Source organism: Bufo gargarizans, chromosome 4 (genome assembly GCF_014858855.1).
Source record: "Bufo gargarizans isolate SCDJY-AF-19 chromosome 4, ASM1485885v1, whole genome shotgun sequence".
Taxonomy (NCBI): domain Eukaryota; kingdom Metazoa; phylum Chordata; class Amphibia; order Anura; family Bufonidae; genus Bufo; species Bufo gargarizans.
In genome coordinates, this window is record NC_058083.1 from 348,598,436 (window position 1) to 348,619,130 (window position 20,695).

At 44.9% G+C, this 20,695-nt stretch overlaps 1 protein-coding gene across 1 annotated transcript in view; it reads left to right on the plus strand.

Moving 5' to 3' along the window:
* The first annotated feature begins 286 nt into the window (after positions 1-286).
* The window catches only part of QPCT (glutaminyl-peptide cyclotransferase), a 341,372-nt gene continuing 320,963 nt past the window's right edge, over positions 287-20,695 (plus strand). The window contains exon 1 of the mRNA XM_044292305.1: positions 287-508. Coding sequence (XP_044148240.1) covers positions 398-508 — 111 coding nt within the window. The 5' untranslated portion in view covers positions 287-397. The remainder of the gene's footprint in view (positions 509-20,695) is intronic.

The window sequence follows — 20,695 nt, forward strand, 5'->3', positions numbered from 1 at the left end:
CGTGTACTTTCAATGGAGAACATGGAAAGCAACAAACCATCATTCACTGACATGTGAATAAAGTACAAGGCAATTCTGAAGAAAAACCGGTTCTGATATTTGTAATTTTTCATAGAAACATCACTGCATTACTGGTGTGCCCTCTCAGTGTGCTGTCTGACATGGTGAGTAGCGTCTCCATACTGTACATTCCCCAAGCTTCCTCTTCCCAGAAGCCACATCACGGATTACCTCAGGATGACGTCTGTCGTGGTCTCCTAATTCCACCTCTGTTATTTACCACACACTCGTCCCACATCTGCTGGAGCAGACTCGGGTGTCTCCTCCCACATGTGACTTCCCTCCTGCTGTTCGGATCGTTGCAGCCAGCAAGCAGGCGCTGACTGACGCGGAGCATATGGAGAGTGGCACAAACAGCAGGAGCATGCCAGGCTGCCTTCTAGCTACCGTCTGCCTGTGGGCTTCGGTCAGCTGGCAGAACGGAAACGCTCAATGGACCACAGAGAAAGTAGGTGAACCTCTGCTTAGTTCATGGTCATTTAGAGTGACAGCCAGGGTTTAGCATAGGGATGCTGTTTCCTGAAAAAAATGGTTGATTTTTAGTATCTTTGCCTCCTATGTTGTAATTTTTGGCAGTTGGCAGAGGCATTGCTCATTGCGTGCTGCCTCCATTTATGACTGGAGGCATTTCTTACAGCTTTGTCAGGGGCGGTTTACATGGGTACTGGAGGCGTTGTCTTTCTGTATGGATGCTACAACTATATTGTCCTGCTGCTGTGTACAGTATATGAATATTGGGTAACAGATGCATTTCTGCAGTGCTGTTTTGTGGCTACAGAAGGGAGAAGAGGTTATCCATCTTTCATCTATACCTTTTCTTTGGACCCATTTCTGGCATTAGCCAGAAGCTGAATCAGAAGCTGCATGTGTAGATCCAACACGAAGCAATGGTACCTTTACTGCATGTGCCTGTACATTAAAGGGGTTATCCAACCCTTGTAGTGCCCCCTCTAATGCCCGGACCCCTAACACACAATGTACTTACCTTGCTCTGTGGCACCCGCACTGCTTTTGATGCCCGCATGGTTGCTGCAGCATCTCCCCGTCGTGTGGATCAAAACATCTGGAGTCAGGGGGGGCAGCCAATAGCAGGCCGCAACGGGGACGATCCTTCCTAGCATTGCGGGTGATGCTAGGAAGGCTCGTCAGCACTCCGTGAAGGCAATAGCGGGGCACTGACTACTGGGCATGGCAGCCGGGTGCCTGCTGAAGGGTCCCAGGTCGGCCACGCCTTGGACGCTAATACATCCTGTCTGTCAGGACAAGTAACACAGGAGAATTACAGTGCATAGTACAAGAGGTCAAGTTTTTAAGAAAAATATTAAACATAAAAAAAACTCTTCCTATTTCCCACAGTCATTGACAAAAAAGTGCCCATATAGAAATGCTGTATTACTGCAAAACTCAGCATGCAGATATGTCTCAGGCAGATATGTAAATGATGACAGGCGTGGTCTGATAAGACACTGAATCTCGCAACAAGAGGGCGTTAAAGTGTTTGCCCCACTGCCCTATAGAAAGGCTATCAGAGTCTACATTTGGGTAGTTTACCTCTTAGGCCTCTTTCACACTACCGTATGGCTAGTTCACTGTTTTGCAGTCCGTTTTTCACTGATCCGTTGTTCCTTTTTTTTGTTTCCGTTGTGTTTCGGTTCCGTTTTTCTATTCCGTTTTTCCGTATGGCATATACAGTATACAGTAATTACAAATTTGGCTGGGCATAACATTTTCAATAGCTGGTTCCGCAAAAAACGGAACGGATACGGAAGACATGCGGATGCATTCAGTTTTTTTTTACGGATCTTTGCACGGAATGGAGATACGGAAACACGGAAATGGAATATATACGGAGTACATTCAGTTTTTTTGCGGAACCATTCAAATTAATGGTTCCGTATACGGAACGCAAAAAACGGCCCGCAAAACGGAAAAAGTAAACGATAGTGTGAAAGAGGCCTTATTGAGAGATTGCAGACTGCTAGACACGACTGCATGATGCACTCAGACATTTTGCACATTTAACAGGTTTGAGAGGGTGTGCATCATTGGACTGAGAGATGCAGGATGGTTGTTTTGCCGAATTGCCATTCTGACCTAGCTCTTAGGAAGTGGCCCTTTCTCTACCCACCTCTGTCTAGGGTTGGGCGATATGAAAAATATTCCCATGATAACGATATTAATAAATTTATCGTGATAGCGATATATATTGCGATAAATGCCCATTTAGAATAAAATAAACGCTCAAAACATGTACTCATGTTTCCTTGTTGCCCCATACATTGTAAGTGGGTTGTTCAGATGCCCCCATGCAGTAATATCTCTCCGTTCCCCCCAAATCTGATGGAGCGGCCATGTCCCCTGCTGCTCCATTCATTCTGTATGGGAGTGCTGGAGATAGCAGCGATCAGCCATCTTCGCCGCTCCCATAGAAAATGGGACATCCTAGCTGAAAACTCTGATAGGTGGCTTGTTCAGATGCCCCCATGCAGTAATATCTCTTAGTTCCCCCCAAATCTGATGGAGCGGCCATGTCCCCTGCTGCTCCATTCATTCTGTATGGGAGTGCTGGAGATAGCAGCGATCAGCCATCTTCGCCGCTCCCATAGAAAATGGGACATCCTAGCGGAAAACTCTGATAGGTGGCTTGTTCAGATGCCCCCATGCAGTAATATCTCTTAGTTGCCCACCAAAAATGGGGTCACCATTCTCCCTAAATCTGATGGAGTGGCCGTGTCCCCTGCTGCTCCATTCATTCTCTAGGGGAGTGCTGGAGATAGCAGCGATCAGCCATCTTCGCCGCTCCCATAGAAAATGGGACATCCTAGTGGAAAACTCTGATAAGTGGGTTGTTTAGAGTGTGCCCATCATAGGTGCACATTGTCAGTAAGGGCACCTTAGCATCATAAGATGCCTTTCAGTCAAATTGAAATATTGGGGGTCATTTACTAAAGACTGGCACTTCCCATATGGGTCTTAGTCCCTACACACTACAGCCATATTACCGCAGCCCCCAGAGCGCAGTGACTGTTCTCAGCCCCGGCCTCTCTGTGCAGAACGTCCCAGAGTGCAGTAACTGTTATACAGCACCGGTCTCCTGGCTCTGGGGGGTTTACGTCCACTAGATACCATTTCTTTGTCACCTAAAGGACTTATACCACTGTGACTAGAGTTGTCACAATACCAACATTTTTATTCAATTTCAGTCCCATAAAAAAGTAATGCAATACTCAATACCATTCGATACCACACAAAAGAAAAATTAAATGCCCCCAAAAATTGTGCATTCTGCAATTTATGAAACGTGCGGCCCATAATAGAACAGTCCTATCCTATTATTTAGGGGAGACGGAGACAAATTTTTTTTAAATCGTGTGTTTTTTTAAAACAAATTCTGTTACGGCGTTCACCACATAGGAAATATTTTTCAATATTTTCCTAGTTTGGACTTTTTCGGACGTGGCAATACCCAATTTTTTTTTTATTGTGTATATACAGTATATTTTTAAAGTAAATTGGGAAAAGGAGTGATTTAATTTTTTTTTCAAACTTTTTATTTAACCACTTCAACCCCGCTAGCTGAAACCCCCTTAATGACCAGGCCACTTTTTACACTTCGGCACTACACTACTTTCACCGTTTATTGCTCGGTCATGCAACTTACCACCCAAATGAATTTTACCTCCTTTTCTTCTCACTAATAGAGCTTTCATTTGGTGGTATTTCATTTTGGTGGCATTTTGGTATTGGTATTGCTGCTGACATTTTACATGTTCTACATGTCTTTGATAAAAAAAAAATGTTTGGGTAAAAAAAATGGTTTGGGTAAAAGTTATAGCATTTACAAACTATGGTACAAAAATGTGAATTTCCGCTTTTTGAAGCAGCTCTGACTTTCTGAGCACCTGTCATGTTTCCTGAGGTTCTACAATGCCCAGACAGTAGAAAACCCCCACAAATGACCCCATTTCGGAAAGTAGACACGCTAAGGTATTCGCTGATGGGCATAGTGAGTTCATAGAACTTTTAAATTTTTGTCACAAGTTAGCGGAAAATTATGATTTTTTTTTTTTCTTACAAAGTCTCATATTCCACTAAGGCCTCATGCACACGACAGTATTTTTTCACTGTCCGCAAAACGGGGTTCCGTTGGTCCGTGATCCGTGACCGTTTTTTCATCCGTGGGTCTTCCTTGTTTTTTGGAGGATCCACGGACATGAAAAATGAAAAAAAAATCTAAGTCAAGTTTGCCATTGAAATGATAGGAAAAAACGGACACGGATCCCGGACACGGATGACAATCTTGTGTGCATCCGTGATTTTCACGGACCCATTGACTTGAATGGGTCCGTGAACCGTTGGCCGTGAAAAAAATAGGACAGGTCATATTTTTTTCACGGCCAGGAAAAACGGATCACGGATGCGGCTGCCAAACGGTGCAGTTTCCGATTTTTCCACGGACCCATTGAAAGTCAATGGGTCCGCAAAAAAAACGGAAGACGGCACAACGGCCACGGATGCACACAACGGTCGTGTGCATGAGGCCTAACTTGCGACAAAAAATAAAAAATTCTAGGAACTCGCCATGCCCCTCACGGAATACCTTGGGGTGTCTTCTTTCCAAAATGGGGTCACTTGTGGCGTAGTTATACTGCCCTGGCAATTTAGGGGCCCAAATGTGTGAGAAGTACTTTGCAATCAAAATGTGTAAAAAATTACTGGTGAAATCCGAAAGGTGCACTTTGGAATATGTGCCCCTTTGCCCACCTAGGCTGCAAAAAAGTGTCACACATCTGGTAACGCCGTACTCAGGAGAAGTTGGGGAATGTGTTTTGGGGTGTCATTTTACATATACCCATGCTGGGTGAGAGAAATATCTTGGCAAAAGACAACTTTTCCCATTTTTTTATACAAAGTTGGCATTTGACCAAGATATTTTTCTCACCCAGCATGGGTATATGTAAAATGACACCCCAAAACACATTGCCCAACTTCTCCTGAGTACGGCGATACCACATGTGTGACACTTTTTTGCAGCCAAGGTGGGCAAAGGGGCACACATTCCAAAGTGCACCTTTTAGATTTCGCAGGCCATTTTTTACACATTTTGATTGCAAAGTACTTCTCACACATTTGGGCCCCTAAATTGCCAGGGCAGTATAACTACCCCACAAGTGACCCCATTTTGGAAAGAAGACACCCCAAGGTATTCACTGAGGGGCATGGCGAGTTCCTAGAATTTTTTATTTTTTGTCACAAGTTAGTGGGATATGAGACTTTGTAAGAAAAAATAAATAAAAAATAAATCATAATTTTCCGCTAACTTGTGACAGAAAATAAAAAATTCTAGGAACTCGCCATGCCCCTCACGGAATACCTTGGGGTGTCTTCTTTCCAAAATGGGGTCACTTGTGGCGTAGTTATACTGCCCTGGCACTCTAGGGGCCCATATGTGTGCGAAGTAGTTTGAAATCAAAATGTGTAAAAAATGACCTGTGAAATCCGAAAAGTGCACTTTGGAATGTGTGCCCCTTTGCCCACCTAGGCGGCAAAAAAGTGTCACACATCTGGTATCGCCGTACTCAGGAGAAGTTGGGGAATGTGTTTTGGGGTGTCATTTTACATATACCCATGCTGGGTGAGAGAAATATCTTGGCAAAAGACAACTTTTCCCATTTTTTTTATACAAAGTTGGCATTTGACCAAGATATTTATCTCACCCAGCAAGGGTATATGTAAGATGACACCCCAAAACACATTGCCCAACTTCTCCTGAGTACGGCAATACCAGATGTGTGACACTTTTTTGCATCCTAGATGCGCAAAGCGGCCCAAATTCCTTTTAGGAGGGCATTTTTAGACATTTGGATCCCAGACTTCTTCTCACGCTTTCGGGCCCCTAAAAAGCCAGGGCAGTATAAATACCCCACATGTGACCCCATTTTGGAAAGAAGACACCCCAAGGTATTCAATGAGGGGCATGGCGAGTTCATAGAATTTTTATTTTTTTTGGCACAAGTTAGCGGAAATTGATTTTTTTTTGTATTTTCTCACAAAGTCTCCCTTTCCGCTAACTTGGGACAAAAATTTCAATCTTTCATGGACTCAATATGCCCCTCACGGAATACCTTGGGGTGTCTTCTTTACGAAATGGGGTCACGTGGGGTATTTATACTGCCCTGGCATTTTAGGGGCCGTAAAGCGTGAGAAGTCTGGAATATAAATGTCAAAAAAATTTTACGCATTTGGATTCCGTGAGGGGTATGGTGAGTTCATGTGAGATTTTATTTTTTGACACAAGTTAGTGGAATATGAGACTTAGTAAGAAAAAACAAACAAAAAAAAAAATAATTTCCGCTAACTTGGGCCAAAAAAAATGTCTGAATGGAGCCTTACAGGGGGTGATCAATGACAGGGGGGTGATCAGGGAGTCTATATGGGGTGATCACCCCCCTGTAAGGCTCCATTTAGACGTCTATATGATTTTTACGGATCCAGGGATACATGGATCGGATCCGCAAAACGCATACTGACGTCTGAATGCAGCCTTACAGGGGGGTGATCAATGACAGGGGGTGATCATGGAATCTATATGGGTGATCACCCGCCTGTCATTGATCACCCCCCTGTAAGGCTGCATTCAGACGTCCGTATGCGTTTTGCGGATCCGATCCATGTATCCGTGGATCCGTAAAAATCATACGGACGTCTGAATGGAGCCTTACAGGGGGGTGATCAATGACAGGGGGGTGATCAATGACAAGGAAGTGATCAGGAAGTCTATATGCGTGATCATCCCCTTGTCATTGATCACCCCCCTGTAAGGCTCCATTCAGACGTCCGTATGTGTTTTGCGGATCCGATCCATGTATCCGTGGATCTGTAAAAATCATACGGACGTCTGAATGGAGCCTTACAGGGGGGTGATCAATGACAGGGGGGTGATCAATGACAGGGGGTGATCAGGGAATCTATATGGGTGATCACCCGCCTGTCATTGATCACCCCCTGTAAGGCTGCATTCAGACGTCCGTATGCGTGTTGCGGATCCGATCCATGTATCCGTGGATCCGTAAAAATCATACGGACATCTGAATGGAGCCTTACAGGGGGGTGATCAATGACAGGGGGGTGATCAATGACAGGGGGTGATCAGGGAATCTATATGGGTGATCACCCGCCTGTCATTGATCACCCCCCTGTAAGGCTGCATTCAGACGTCCGTATGCGTTTTGCGGATCCGATCTATGTATCCGTGGATCCGTAAAAATCATACGGACGTCTGAACGGAGCCTGACAGGGGGGTGATCAATGACAGGGGGCTGATCAGGGAGTTTATATGGGGTGATCATGGGTGATCAGGGGTTCATAAGGGGTTAATAAGTGACGGGGGGGTGTAGTGTAGTGTTTTGTGGTACTTTACACAGCTACCTGTGTCCTCTGGTGGTCGATCCAAACAAAAGGGACCACCAGAGGACCAGGTAGCAGGTATATTAGACGCTGTTATCAAAACAGCGTCTAATATACCTGTTAGGGGTTAAAAAAAATCACATCTCCAGCCTGCCAGCTAGCGATCGCCGCTGACAGGCTGGAGATCCTCTCGCTTACCTTCAGTTCCTGTGAGCGCGCGCGCCTGTGTGCGCGCGTTCACAGGAAATCTCGGCCCTCGCGAGATGACGCGTATATGTGTCACTCTGCGCAGGGCTGCCGCCTCCGGACCGCACATCTGCGTTAGGCGGTCCGGAGGCGGTTAAAGGATAACTTTCACATTTAGACCCTAATTTCAATTTTCATATATGTAGTTAGTAATAACATGATATTCCAGAATCAGTTACTATTAGACTGACTTACCCCATATTTAATAAGATTCAGCCCTTAGCAACTAGTCTGCATAAGGCCTCTTTCACACTTGCGTTGTCCGGATCCGTAGTGTACTCCATATGCCGGAATTACACGCCAGATCCGGAAAAACGCAAGTGAACTGAAAGCATTTGAAGACGGATCAGTCTTCAAAATGTGTTCAGTGTTACTATGGCAGCCAGGACGCTATTAAAGCCCTGGTTGCCATAGCAGTAGTGGGGAGCGGGGGAGCAGTACACTTACCGCCCGTGCGGCTCCCGGGGCGCTCCAGAATGACGTCAGAGCGCCCCATGCGCATGGATGACGTGATCCATGCGATCACGTCATCCATGCGCGTGGGGCGCCCTGACGTCACTCTGAAGCGCCCCGGGAGCCGCACGTATGGTAAGTATACTGCTCCCCACTACACTTTACCATGGCAAACAGGACTTTAGCGTCCTGGCAGCCATGGTAACCATTCAGAAAAAGCTAAACGTTGGATCCGATAATGCGCCGAAACGACGTTTAGCTTAAGGCCGGATCCGGATTAATGCCTTTCAATGGGCATTGATTCCGGATCCGGCCTTGCGGCAAGGGTTCAGGATTTTTGGCCGGAGCAAAAAGCGCAGCATGCTGCGGTATTTTCTCCGGCCAAAAAACGTTCTGGCCCTGAACTGATGACATCCTGATGCATCCTGAACGGATTTCTCTTCATTCAGAATGCATGGGAATAATCCTGATCAGGATTCTTCCGGCATAGAGCCCCGACGACGGAACTCTATGCCGGAACAGAAGAACGCAAGTGTGAAAGAGCCCTAAAACTGCAATTTCAGTTAAGATGGCCACCACTGCCCTCACCCTGAGGCTAATCCGGCCTGCCCTCACTAGCCAGTAACAATAGCCCTCCAAAAGTGTCAGCAACCAGAGCCCTCTCCCCTAAAGGGTTAATCTGAATCTTGCTTTCATTTATACACTGAGCAGATGGAAGATCTCCCTTCTCTGGTCTGCGCTGCTACAACTCTACTTCTCCAGCTCTGCTGAGTGAGGGAGCGTCTGCAAGCGCAGGGACAGGGAGAAGTGCACACAGCCCAGGCACTGTTATCTGCTACTGGGGAGGACCTGGCTTTAATTATTTACTCACAGTCCCTGGCTGTCAGTAATGCGAACCTGCACGCAGCCTTGCTTCTGCGTGCTCCGTCTATCAACAGATAGACGGACCATGCCTAGCAACCCTATTTTAAGCACAGGTAAAATAGGCAGTACAGGGAACAAAAATGTGGAATTAAGAGGTAATTGAATACACTGTGAAAAGTTGAAATAGGGCCACCAAGGTGATATTAATCACCACAATCCAATACTCCCCCCTCCCCAAAAAAAAAAAAAAAATACGACAGGTATACTTTAATAACTTTTAGCCCCCTTATGGGGCTAGAACCTGGGATCTTTTCATCCCTTGTCCTATGCACCACCAACAGAACCAAATGTAGGCCCCATGCACATGACCGTATCCGTTTTGCAGTCTCCAATCTGCAGATCCCAAAAATACGGGTATAGTCCTTGCATCTGTATTTTTGGTGGACTTATTGACCGTGGTCCACATCTTGCGGACAAGTATCATTTTCAGAACGGATATGTAAATGTGGAAAGCACATGGATCAACCGTGTGCCTTTCGCATCTGTATGTGCGTTCCTCAAAAAGACACAATATGACTGCAAAATGTGGACCACGGACCCATTGAAGTCAAAGGGTGCACATAAAAATGCATATGGCACACGGACCGCTTAAATTTTTTGTGAATCCACGTTTTTTTCCTAACAGAACCAAATGCCACGGTGCAGCACAAAATACTGCCCCACCAACAGAACCAAATCTAGGCCCCATGCACATGACTATCCATTTTGCAGTCTCCAATTTGCAGATCCCAAAAATACACGCATCTGCATTTTTGGTGGACTCATTGACTTCAATGTGTCCGTGGTCTGCATTTTGTGGACATACAAATGAGGAAAGCACACTGATCATTCGTCACATCCATATATCCATTTCTCAAAAAGATGGACCCATTGAAGTCAAAGGCCACAGTGCAGCACGAAATACTGCCCCAACAGAACCAAATTTTATGGTGCAACAAAAAATACTGTCCCGGCAGAAACAATCACCACAGTTCAGCACAAAATACTGCCCCAGCAGATCTAAGTACCACAGGGCCACACAAGATACTTCCCTAACAGCATAAAATATGTTCCCAGAAGTTTCCCCTCTACAGTGTCTAGCACCAGCTGCCAGGTTCTGTTCAACATTTGTCTCTAATTAATTTATGGAGGAGGGGAATGAGGAGTTGAGGCGTGGGCAACAGGATAAAGCCAGTCTTAGGCCCCATGCACACGGCCGTGTTTCACGGCCGTGTGCGGGCCGTGGAACCGCGGCCTGGATCCCTCCTGAGAGCAGGAGCGCACGGCGTCACTGGTTGCTATGACGCTGTGCGCTCCCTGCTGCCGGCACAGTACAGTAATACACTGGTATAGATCATACCAGTGTATTACTGTATTGCGGCGGCAGCAGGGAGCGCACGGCGTCATAGCAACCAGTGACGCCGTGCGCTCCTGCTCTCAGGAGGGATCCAGGCCGCGGTTCCACGGCCCGCACACGGCCGTGAAACACGGCCGTGTGCATGGGGCCTTACAGTCAACATTCTGCCTGGTCTTTTAGTACTACCAAACATACAGGAAAATCTATCCATTACATCCAGCGATCCCTTCTCTCATGTTATCTTTTCCCATCTTCTCCATTCAGGCCAAACCACCATGACATCTTATTTCAGCCTCATCTAATCTCTGCCAAGCTTGCCAGACATACATTTTAGACTCAATTCCCTGTCATCCTCCCCACCTTCTCAACACAAATTCCTCTTTCTGGTGCCCCCACAGTGTCATCCTCCTGCCACCTCCAATACTGTAATTAGGGATGAGCGAATGGACTTTGGATCCTTCATCCGGATGCTTCAACTCGGGTTTGGTTCCATCTAGGGCTGCACGATATGGGAATTTTGTGCAATTGCGATTAGGGCCCTAAAAATTGCGATAACGATATGCGATGCGATATTTTAAAGGAATTGTGCTAGAGGTCTATTTGCTTGGATTTTCCCATATGAGCCGCTGATGCGGCTGGGTATGACGCTGAGTTGTGGGGGATCTGTGGAGGGCGCTGTTATGTGGGGGATCTGTGGAGGCTGCTGTTATGTGGGGGATCTGTGGAGGGCGCTGTTATGTGGGGGATCTGTGGAGGGCGCTGTTATGTGGGGGATCTGTGGAGGGCGCTGTTATGTGGGGGATCTGTGGAGGGCGCTGTTATGTGGGGGATCTGTGGAGGGCGCTGTTATGTGGGGGATCTGTGGAGGGCGCTGTTACGTGGGGGATCTGTGGAGGCCGCTGTTACGTGGGGGATCTGTGGAGGCCGCTGTTATGTGGGGGATCTGTGGAGGCCGCTGTTATGTGGGGGATCTGTGGAGGCCGCTGTTATGTGGGGGATCTGTGCAGGCCGCTGTTATGTGGGGGATCTGTGGAGGGCACTGTTATGTGGGGGATCTGTGGAGGGCGCTGTTATGTGGGGGATCTGTGGAGGCCACTGTTATGTGGGGGATCTGTGGAGGCCGCTGTTATGTGGGGGATCTGTGCAGGCCGCTGTTATGTGGGGGATCTGTGGAGGGCGCTGTCATGTGGGGGATCTGTGGAGGGCGCTGTTATGTGGGGGATCTGTGGAGGGCGCTGTTATGTGGGGGATCTGTGGAGGGCGCTGTTACGTGGGGGATCTGTGGAGGCCGCTGTTATGTGGGGGATCTGTGGAGGCCGCTGTTATGTGGGGGATCTGTGGAGGCCGCTGTTATGTGGGGGACCTGTAGAGGAAACTTATGGGGGACCTGTGGAGGACACTTATGGGGGACCTGTGGAGGGCACTGTTATAGGGGATGTGGGGAGGACACATAGGGCATGAGGGGGGCCAGCTTAAGACATATAGCATCTTATGCTGGTCCCCCTCATGTGTCCTAAACTGGGCACATAACTGCCTTTTGCATGTAAAGTGTTTTACTAGTGTGTGTGTGAAACAATCTCTCTCCTAACAGGTCCGGCCTCTGTACTCACTATGAATGCAATGCACTGCAGCGAGCGGCAGCGAGCTGGCCGGCCGGTGCGTGACTGACGTCACTTAGTAACGCTCCTGCTTCCTGAAGTGGGAGGAGCGTTACTAAGTGACGTGAGTCACGCGCTGGCCGGCCAGCTCGCTGCCGCTAGCTGCAGTGCATTGCATTCATAGTGAGTACAGAGGCCGGACCTGTTAGGAGAGAGATTGTTTCACCCACACACACACACTAGTAAAACACGTTACACGCAAAGGCAGTTATGTGCGCAGGGCCCCTTTATATATAATCGCGGCATTTTCGGGTCTGCCAAATCGCCATATCGCATTTGCCGATTATCGCGATTCGATTATTTTTTCGATTTATCGTGCAGCCCTAGTTCCATCGCATTGCTGCAGTATTCAACTGTATCGTCATCACTACAGAAAGTGCTACCCAGCTTTCCCAGGTGCCTGAATATCAAGTTTGCCTATATATAGCCAGGAGGGATTTCTCACTGTCTATGCAAATATTTATCAGGGTTGGAAACCTGGATTACAAATGAAGTAACCCAGCTTTCCCAGGACGCTGAAATGTAAATCTGCCTAGCTATGGAACTATTTACGACAGAGGAGGGTTTTTTATCTTGGTAGATTTAGTATTCTGCTGTCCACATGGTGGTAGCCAGCTTTCCCAGAACCCTACAGAGTAAACCTAACTAGCTATGGCACTGTGTGAATATGGAGAATTATTTATTTAGGTAGAGTTATTGTTTAGCAGCCCCTACTACAGTTCCATATATTTTATTATACTCACTTATACAGGTCCTTCTAAAAAAATTAGCACATTGTGATAAAGTTCATTATTTTCTGTAATGTACTGATAAACATTAGACTTTCATATATTTTAGATTCATTACACACCAACTGAAGTAGTTCAAGCCTTTTATTGCTTTAATATTGATGATTTTGGCATACAGCTCATGAAAACCCCAAATTCCTATCTAAAAAAATTAGCATATTTCATCCGACCAATAAAAGAAGTGTTTTTAATACAAAAAAAAGTCAACCTTCAAATAATTATGTTCAGTTATGCACTCAATACTTGGTCGGGAATCCTTTTGCAGAAATAACTGCTTCAATGCGGCGTGGCATGGAGGCAATCAGCCTGTGGCACTGCTGAGGTGTTATGGAGGCCCAGGATGCTTCGATAGCGGCCTTAAGCTCATCCAGAGTGTTGGGTCTTGCGTCTCTCAACTTTCTCTTCCCAATATCCCACAGATTCTCTATGGGGTTCAGGTCAGGAGAGTTGGCAGGCCAATTGAGCCCAGTAATACCATGGTCAGTAAACCATTTACCAGTGGTTTTGGCACTGTGAGCAGGTGCCAGGTTGTGCTGAAAAATGAAATCTTCATCTCCATAAAGCTTTTGAGCAGATGGAAGCATGAAGTGCTCCAAAATCTCCTGATAGCTAGCTGCATTGACCCTGCCCTTGATAAAACACAGTGGACCAACACCAGCAGCTGACATGGCACCCCAGACCATCACTGACTGTGGGTACATGACACTGGACTTCAGGCATTTTGGCATTTCCCTCTCCCCAGTCTTCCTCCAGACTCTGGCACCTTGATTTCCGAATGACATGCAAAATTTGCTTTCATCCGAAAAAAGTACTTTGGACCACTGAGCAACAGTCCAGTGCTGCTTCTCTGTAGCCCAGGTCAGGCGCTTCTGCCGCTGTTTCTGGTTCAAAAGTGGCTTGACCTGGGGAATGCGGATCCTGTAGCCCATTTCCTGCACACGCCTGTACACGGTGGCTCTGGATGTTTCTACTCCAGACTCAATCCACTGCTTCCGCAGGTCCCCCAAGGTCTGGAATCGGTCCTTCTCCACAATCTTCCTCAGGGTCCGGTCACCTCTTCTCGTTGTGCAGCGTTTTCTGCCACACTTTTTCCTTCCCACAGACTTCCCACTCAGGTGCCTTGATACAGATCTCTGGGAACAGCCTATTCGTTCAGAAATTTCTTTCTGTGTCTTACCCTCTTGCTTGAGGGTGTCAACGATGGCCTTCTGGACAGCAGTCAGGTCGGCAGTCTTACCCATGATTGCGGTTTTGAGTAATGAACCAGGCTGGGAGTTTTTAAAAGCCTCAGGAATCTTTTGCAGGTGTTTAGATTTAATTAGTTGATTCAGATGATTAGGTTAATAGCTCGTTTAGAGAACCTTTTCATGATATGCAATTTTTTTTAGATAGGAATTTGGGGTTTTCATGAGCTGTATGCCAAAATCATCAATATTAAAACAATAAAAGGCTTGAACTACTTCAGTTGTGTGTAATTAATCTAAAATATATGAAAGACTAATGTTTATCAGTACATTACAGAAAATAATGAACTTTATCACAATATGCTAATTCTTTTAGAAGGGCCTGTATATTTTCATGTGGAGATCGTTTCACCAGCATCTTACACAGAGCACTTTTCTCCCATTGAGAGCTATAAAATAGCCCTTGAAATAGGGGAGATTAAACCCTTCCTGCTCCAACGGCTTTCAAAAATAGCTCAACTTTAGCCTCACTCGCTTTCTTCCCCAAAGTAGATCATTAATCATGCTCTCAATGAGAAAAACTTCTCGTCAATCCAAGTTGGAGAATTTCTGAGGATATAAAGAAGTTGGGGTAAAATCTTAACCAAAGATATTCTATCAGCTCTAGATAGGGGTAAACAAAGCCATATCAAAATTTTTGATCTCCACTTTCTTATCAACGGAATCAGGTGGAGGTGAATAAAATTATCGATACTAGGGGATATTGTCATGCCCAGATATTCGAATGAGTCAACAGCTATTAACATCCCCAGGATCTCTTTGCTAATATATTCAAATCTATCTGATAACATAAGGGTAGTTTTTGACCAATTAATATCTAGTCCAGAGACTTCCCCAAAGGAGTTAACTGTATGTGTACTTCTTGGAAGAGTTATATTAGTGTAATTTATAAAAAATAACACATCATCCGCATACAAGGAAATCCGATCCGCTAGACCCAGTACTCCAAACCCCTCAATCATTGCATCTTGCCTAACTTTAAGAGCCAAGGGCCCCATATAAATATCGAACAATAATGGAAAAAAGCAGACAGCCTTGACGAGTGCCTCTAGTTAACATAAAGCTGGGGGTCAAACTACCATTGAAATTCAGTCTTGCAATAAAGGAATTATACAAAAGTCTAACCATGCTTATAAAATTTATACCAAATCCCATCCTTCCCAACACCTTCCATAGGAACCCCCACTCCACCCTATCAAATGCCTTACAGGCATCTAATGACAGAATGAAGCGGGAACCCCGGGAAGACTGTAAATTAGCAAAAAGTCAATGAAGGTTAAGATGCGTACCTTTATCAGGGATGAACCCGTTCTGATCTGGATGTATAATTGCAGAAATAACACTAGAGTCTTGTAGCCAGCATCCTTTTTATTTTTGTACTTAAAAAAAAAAAAAAAATTTCATTAACCCTTTAACCCCTTAGGGACCCATGACGTATCGGTACGGCATGTTTCCCGAATCCTTAAGGACCCATGACGTACCGGTACGTCATGGCTTCAATTCGCGATTCCGGCGCCGCGGGGGTTAATCGGAACGGGATGCCGGCTGAAATCATTCAGCCGGCATCCCGTAACAACGCAGGGGGGGGTCATTTGACCCCCCCGTATAGACGATCGCAGAAAACCGCAGGTCCATTCAGACCTGCGGTTTTCTGCGCTTCCGGTCCATTCGGGTGTGCTGTGACCCGATGAACCGGAAAAAGACTGCGATCGGTGGCGTAATTTTACACCACCAATCGCAGTCCGAGGATTTGAGGAGGCGGTGCTGGCCCTGGTGCTGAACACTGCTGTCCAGGGTGCTGATTGGTGTCCAGGGTGCTGATTGGTGTCCAGCACCCTGACCGTGCAGCATCGTCCAGCACCAGCTCCTGTGTCCCCCTAATCGGCATCCATCACCCTCCTGCACCCATCGCCACTCAGGTAGGTTAGGGTCAGTGAGGGAGAGGCACCATTAGGAAGGGAAAGAAGGGAAAAGTTAGTTAGGAAAAAAAAAAAAAAAAAAGAACTTTTACACAAAACTTTTTTGATCCATCTATCAGACCCCAGAGCCCCCCCTGCCACTTGCCCCCCCCTACCAGCCCCCCTTCAGGGAGTATCACACTTCCATGGAGTACTAAATTTTTATAATCCCCAACAGTCCACTAGAGAACATAAAACACTATGGCTCTTAGACTTTGGAGACACAGAAACAATTTTTTTTCCTCAAAAAAATATTAGTTTTAGAGCAGGCATCCTCAAACTGCGGCCCTCCAGATGTTGTAAAACTATAACTCCCAGCATGCCCAGACAACCTACAGCCATCAGCAGGGCATGGTGGGAATTGTAGTTTTACAACATCTGGAGGGCCGCAGTTTTTAGGATGCCTGCTTAGTGTCTCCAAAGTCTGAGAGCCATACATATTGGGCATCGTCGCGTGCGTAAAAGTCGTCGCTATAAAAATAACATTTGACCAAATGCCTCGAATGAACGGTGTTAAAAATATAAAACAAAAACGGTGCCAAAACACCCATTTTTGGGCAAAATTTCAATTTGAATCCCTTTTGCCGGTAATAAAGCAAGGGTTAACAGCCAAACAAAACTCAATATTTATGGCCCTGATTCTGTAGTTTGCAGAAACACCCCATATGTGGTCGTAAATGGCTATATAGCCGCACGGCAGGGCATAGAACGAAGGGAACTCCATACGGTTTCTGGAAGGCAGATTTTGATGGACAGTTTTTTTTTTGACACCATGTCCCATTAGAAGCCCCCCCTGATGTAGCCTAGACTAGAAACTCCAAAAAAGTGACCCCATCTAAGAAACTACACCCCTCAAGGTATTCAAAAGTTACTTTACAAACTATGTTAACCCTTTAGGTGTTCCACAAAACTAAATAGCGAATGTAGAAATTTTTTTAGAATTTAGTTTTTTTGTTACATTGCCTCAAAAAAGAGTAATATAGAGCAACCAAAAATCATATTTACCCCTAAAATAGTCCCAAAACAACAACCACCTTATCCTGTAGTTTCCTAGATGGGGTCACTTTTATGGAGTTTCTACTCTAGGGGTGCATCAGGGGGCTTGAAAGGGTACATGGTGTAAATAAACCAGTCCAGCAAAATCTGCCTTCCAAAAACCATATGACGTTCCCCTCCTTCTATGTCCTGCCGTTTGGCCAAACAGTAGTTTACGACCACATATGGGGTGTTTCTGCAAACTACAGAATCAGGGCAACCCATTTTGAGTTTTGTTTGGCAGTTAACCCTTGTTTTACTCCTGGAAAAAATTGATTATATTGGAAAATTTTCCAAAAAATAGAAATTTCTAAATTGTTTCTCCATCTGCCATTAACTCTTGTGGAACACCTAAAGGGTTAACAAAGTTTGTAAACCCAGTTTTGAATACCTTGAGGGGTGTACTTTCTTAGATGGAGTCACTTTTTTGAAATTTCTATTCTAGGGGTGCAACAGGGGGCTTCAAATGGGACATGGTATAAACAAAACCAGTCCTGCAAAATCTGCCTTCCAAAACCCATATGGTGTTCCCCTCCTTCTATGTCCTCCCGTTTGGCCAAACAGTAGTTTACGACCACATATGGGGTGTTTCTGCAAACTACAGAATCAGGGCAACCCATTTTGAGTTTTGTTTGGCAGTTAACCCTTGTTTTACTCCTGGAAAAAATTGATTATATTGGAAAATTTTCCAAAAAATAGAAATTTCTAAATTGTTTCTCCATCTGCCATTAACTCTTGTGGAACACCTAAAGGGTTAACAAAGTTTGTAAACCCAGTTTTGAATACCTTGAGGGGTGTACTTTCTTAGATGGAGTCACTTTTTTGAAATTTCTATTCTAGGGGTGCAACAGGGGGCTTCAAATGGGACATGGTATAAACAAAACCAGTCCTGCAAAATCTGCCTTCCAAAACCCATATGGCGTTCCCCTCCTTCTATGTCCTCCCGTTTGGCCAAACAGTAGTTTACGACCACATATGGGGTGTTTCTGCAAACTACAGAATCAGGGCAACCCATTTTGAGTTTTGTTTGGCAGTTAACCCTTGTTTTACTCCTGGAAAAAATTGATTATATTGGAAAATTTTCCAAAAAATAGAAATTTCTAAATTGTTTCTCCATCTGCCATTAACTCTTGTGGAACACCTAAAGGGTTAACAAAGTTTGTAAACCCAGTTTTGAATACCTTGAGGGGTGTACTTTCTTAGATGGAGTCACTTTTTTGAAATTTCTATTCTGGGGTGCAACAGGGGGCTTCAAATGGGACATGGTATAAACAAAACCAGTCCTGCAAAATCTGCCTTCCAAAACCCATATGGTGTTCCCCTCCTTCTATGTCCTGCCGTTTGGCCAAACAGTAGTTTACGACCACATATGGGGTGTTTCTGCAAACTACAGAATCAGGGCAACCCATTTTGAGTTTTGTTTGGCAGTTAACCCTTGTTTTACTCCTGGAAAAAATTGATTATATTGGAAAATTTTCCCAAAAATAGAAATGTCTAAATTGTTTCTCCATCTGCCATTAACTCTTGTGGAAGACCTAAAGGGTTAATAAAGTTTGAAAAAACAGTTTTGAATACCTTGAGGGGTGTAGTTTCTAGAATGGGGTCATTTTTGGGAGGTTTCTATTATCTAAGCCTCACAATATGACTGCAAACCTGAACTGGTCCATAAAAAGTGGGATTTTGAAGATTTCTGAAAAATTTCAAAATTTGCTTCTAAACTTCTAAGCCTTGTAACATCCCCAAAAAATAAAATATCATTCCCAAAATGCTACACACATGAAGTAGACATATGGGGAATGTAAAGCCATCACAATTTTTGGGGGTATTACTATGTATTACAGAAGTAGAGAAACTGAAACTTTGAAATTTGCTAATTTTTCAAAAAAAATTGAAATTTTTTTATTTTTTGGTGCAAAAAAATTAACTTTTTTGACCCAATTTTAGCAGTGTCATGAAGTACAATATGTGACGAAAAAACAATCTCAGAACGGCCTGGGTAAGTCAAAGCGTTTTAAAGTTATGAGCACTTAAAGGGACACTGGTCAGATTTGCAAAAAATGGCCAAGTCCTTAAGGTGAAATAGGGCTGAGTCCTTAAGGGGTTAAGGACCCATGACGTAGCTGTACGTCATGGGTCCGATGCTTAAACATGGCACCCGCTTGCGCATGCAGCAGGCGCCTTAGCCGCAGGGTTTCTGCTATTTTAAATAGAAGAGACTCGCGGCTTATGTATGCGATCAGCCATAAGGCTGATCACATACATCTTACCTTTCAGATGCCGTGGTCAAATGTGACCACGGCATCTGCGCAGACCGGAACCGGAAGTCGCTCGCTTCCGGTCCAGTAACAGCGTTCCTCGGCTGAGATCGGGGGTAACTGTTATCTTGAGCTAATTGACTGAAGCCTCAAGCAGGCTTCAGAGTCAAATAAATAAATATATATATTTATATATATGGCAGCCTTGTATTGATATAGTGCAAATGAAGTCTTCAATGATGGCAATTTAGCCATCACTGAATACTATGGGCAATCGAATTGGCAGTTATTGTCACCCAAGGTGACTTAAAAAAGTAAAAAAAAAAAAGTTTTTGCAAATATAAAAAAATAAAAAGTTCAAATCACTCACCTTTCCTTAAAATAAAAATACTTAACCAATAACAAAAATAAACATCATAGGCATCGCCGCATGCGAAAATACCCATACTATTAAAATATAACAATATTAGGCCTCATGTACACGGCTGTGTTCCGCGGCCGAGAGCAGACCGCGGAAAGCCGGCCGGGATTCCTCCTGACAGTATGAGCGCATAGCGTCATTGGTTGCTATGACGCCGTGCGCTCCCTGCTGCCACCACAGTACAGTAATACACTGGTATAGATCATAGAGCGTAGTGGGAAAAAAATAACTGCCAATTTGCAATTTTTTGTCACTTCAACAATCCAATAATTTATTATAAAAAGTGAACAAAAAGTCACACTTAAAATTGGTATCACTGAAAAGAACAGATCGTCACGCAAAAAATGAGCCATCACACAGCTCCGTACACATAGCTACAAAAAAGTTATAGGGGTTCAGAATATGGTTATGAAAGATAAAAAAAATTCTTTCAGTATTAAAGCGCAAGAAAAATTATACAAGTGTGGTATCATTGGAACTGTACTGACCTCGAGAATGAATATAACAGGTCAATTTTACTGCATAGTGTACTTTTTAAAAAAAAACAAAAAACAAACCTTGCATTTTATCCCAATTCTACCCCATTTGGAATGTTTTTCCCACTCCCTACTACATGGTATGCAACCGTAAATGGTGCCATTAGAAAGTACAACTTGTCCCACAAAAAATAAGCCCTCATAAGGCTATGTGAATGGAAAAATAAAAAGTTAGGACTATGGGAAGGCAGGGAGTGAAAAACGAAAATGCAAAAATGAAATCCGAGGGTCCTTAACCGCCTCCGGACCGCCTAACGCAGGATCGCGTTACTGCTCACTCAGGCACAGTCACTCATCTGCGCGTCATATCGCGAGACACAGGTAAGCGAGTGGATCCACAGCCTGCCAGCGGCGATCGTTCACTGGCAGGCTGT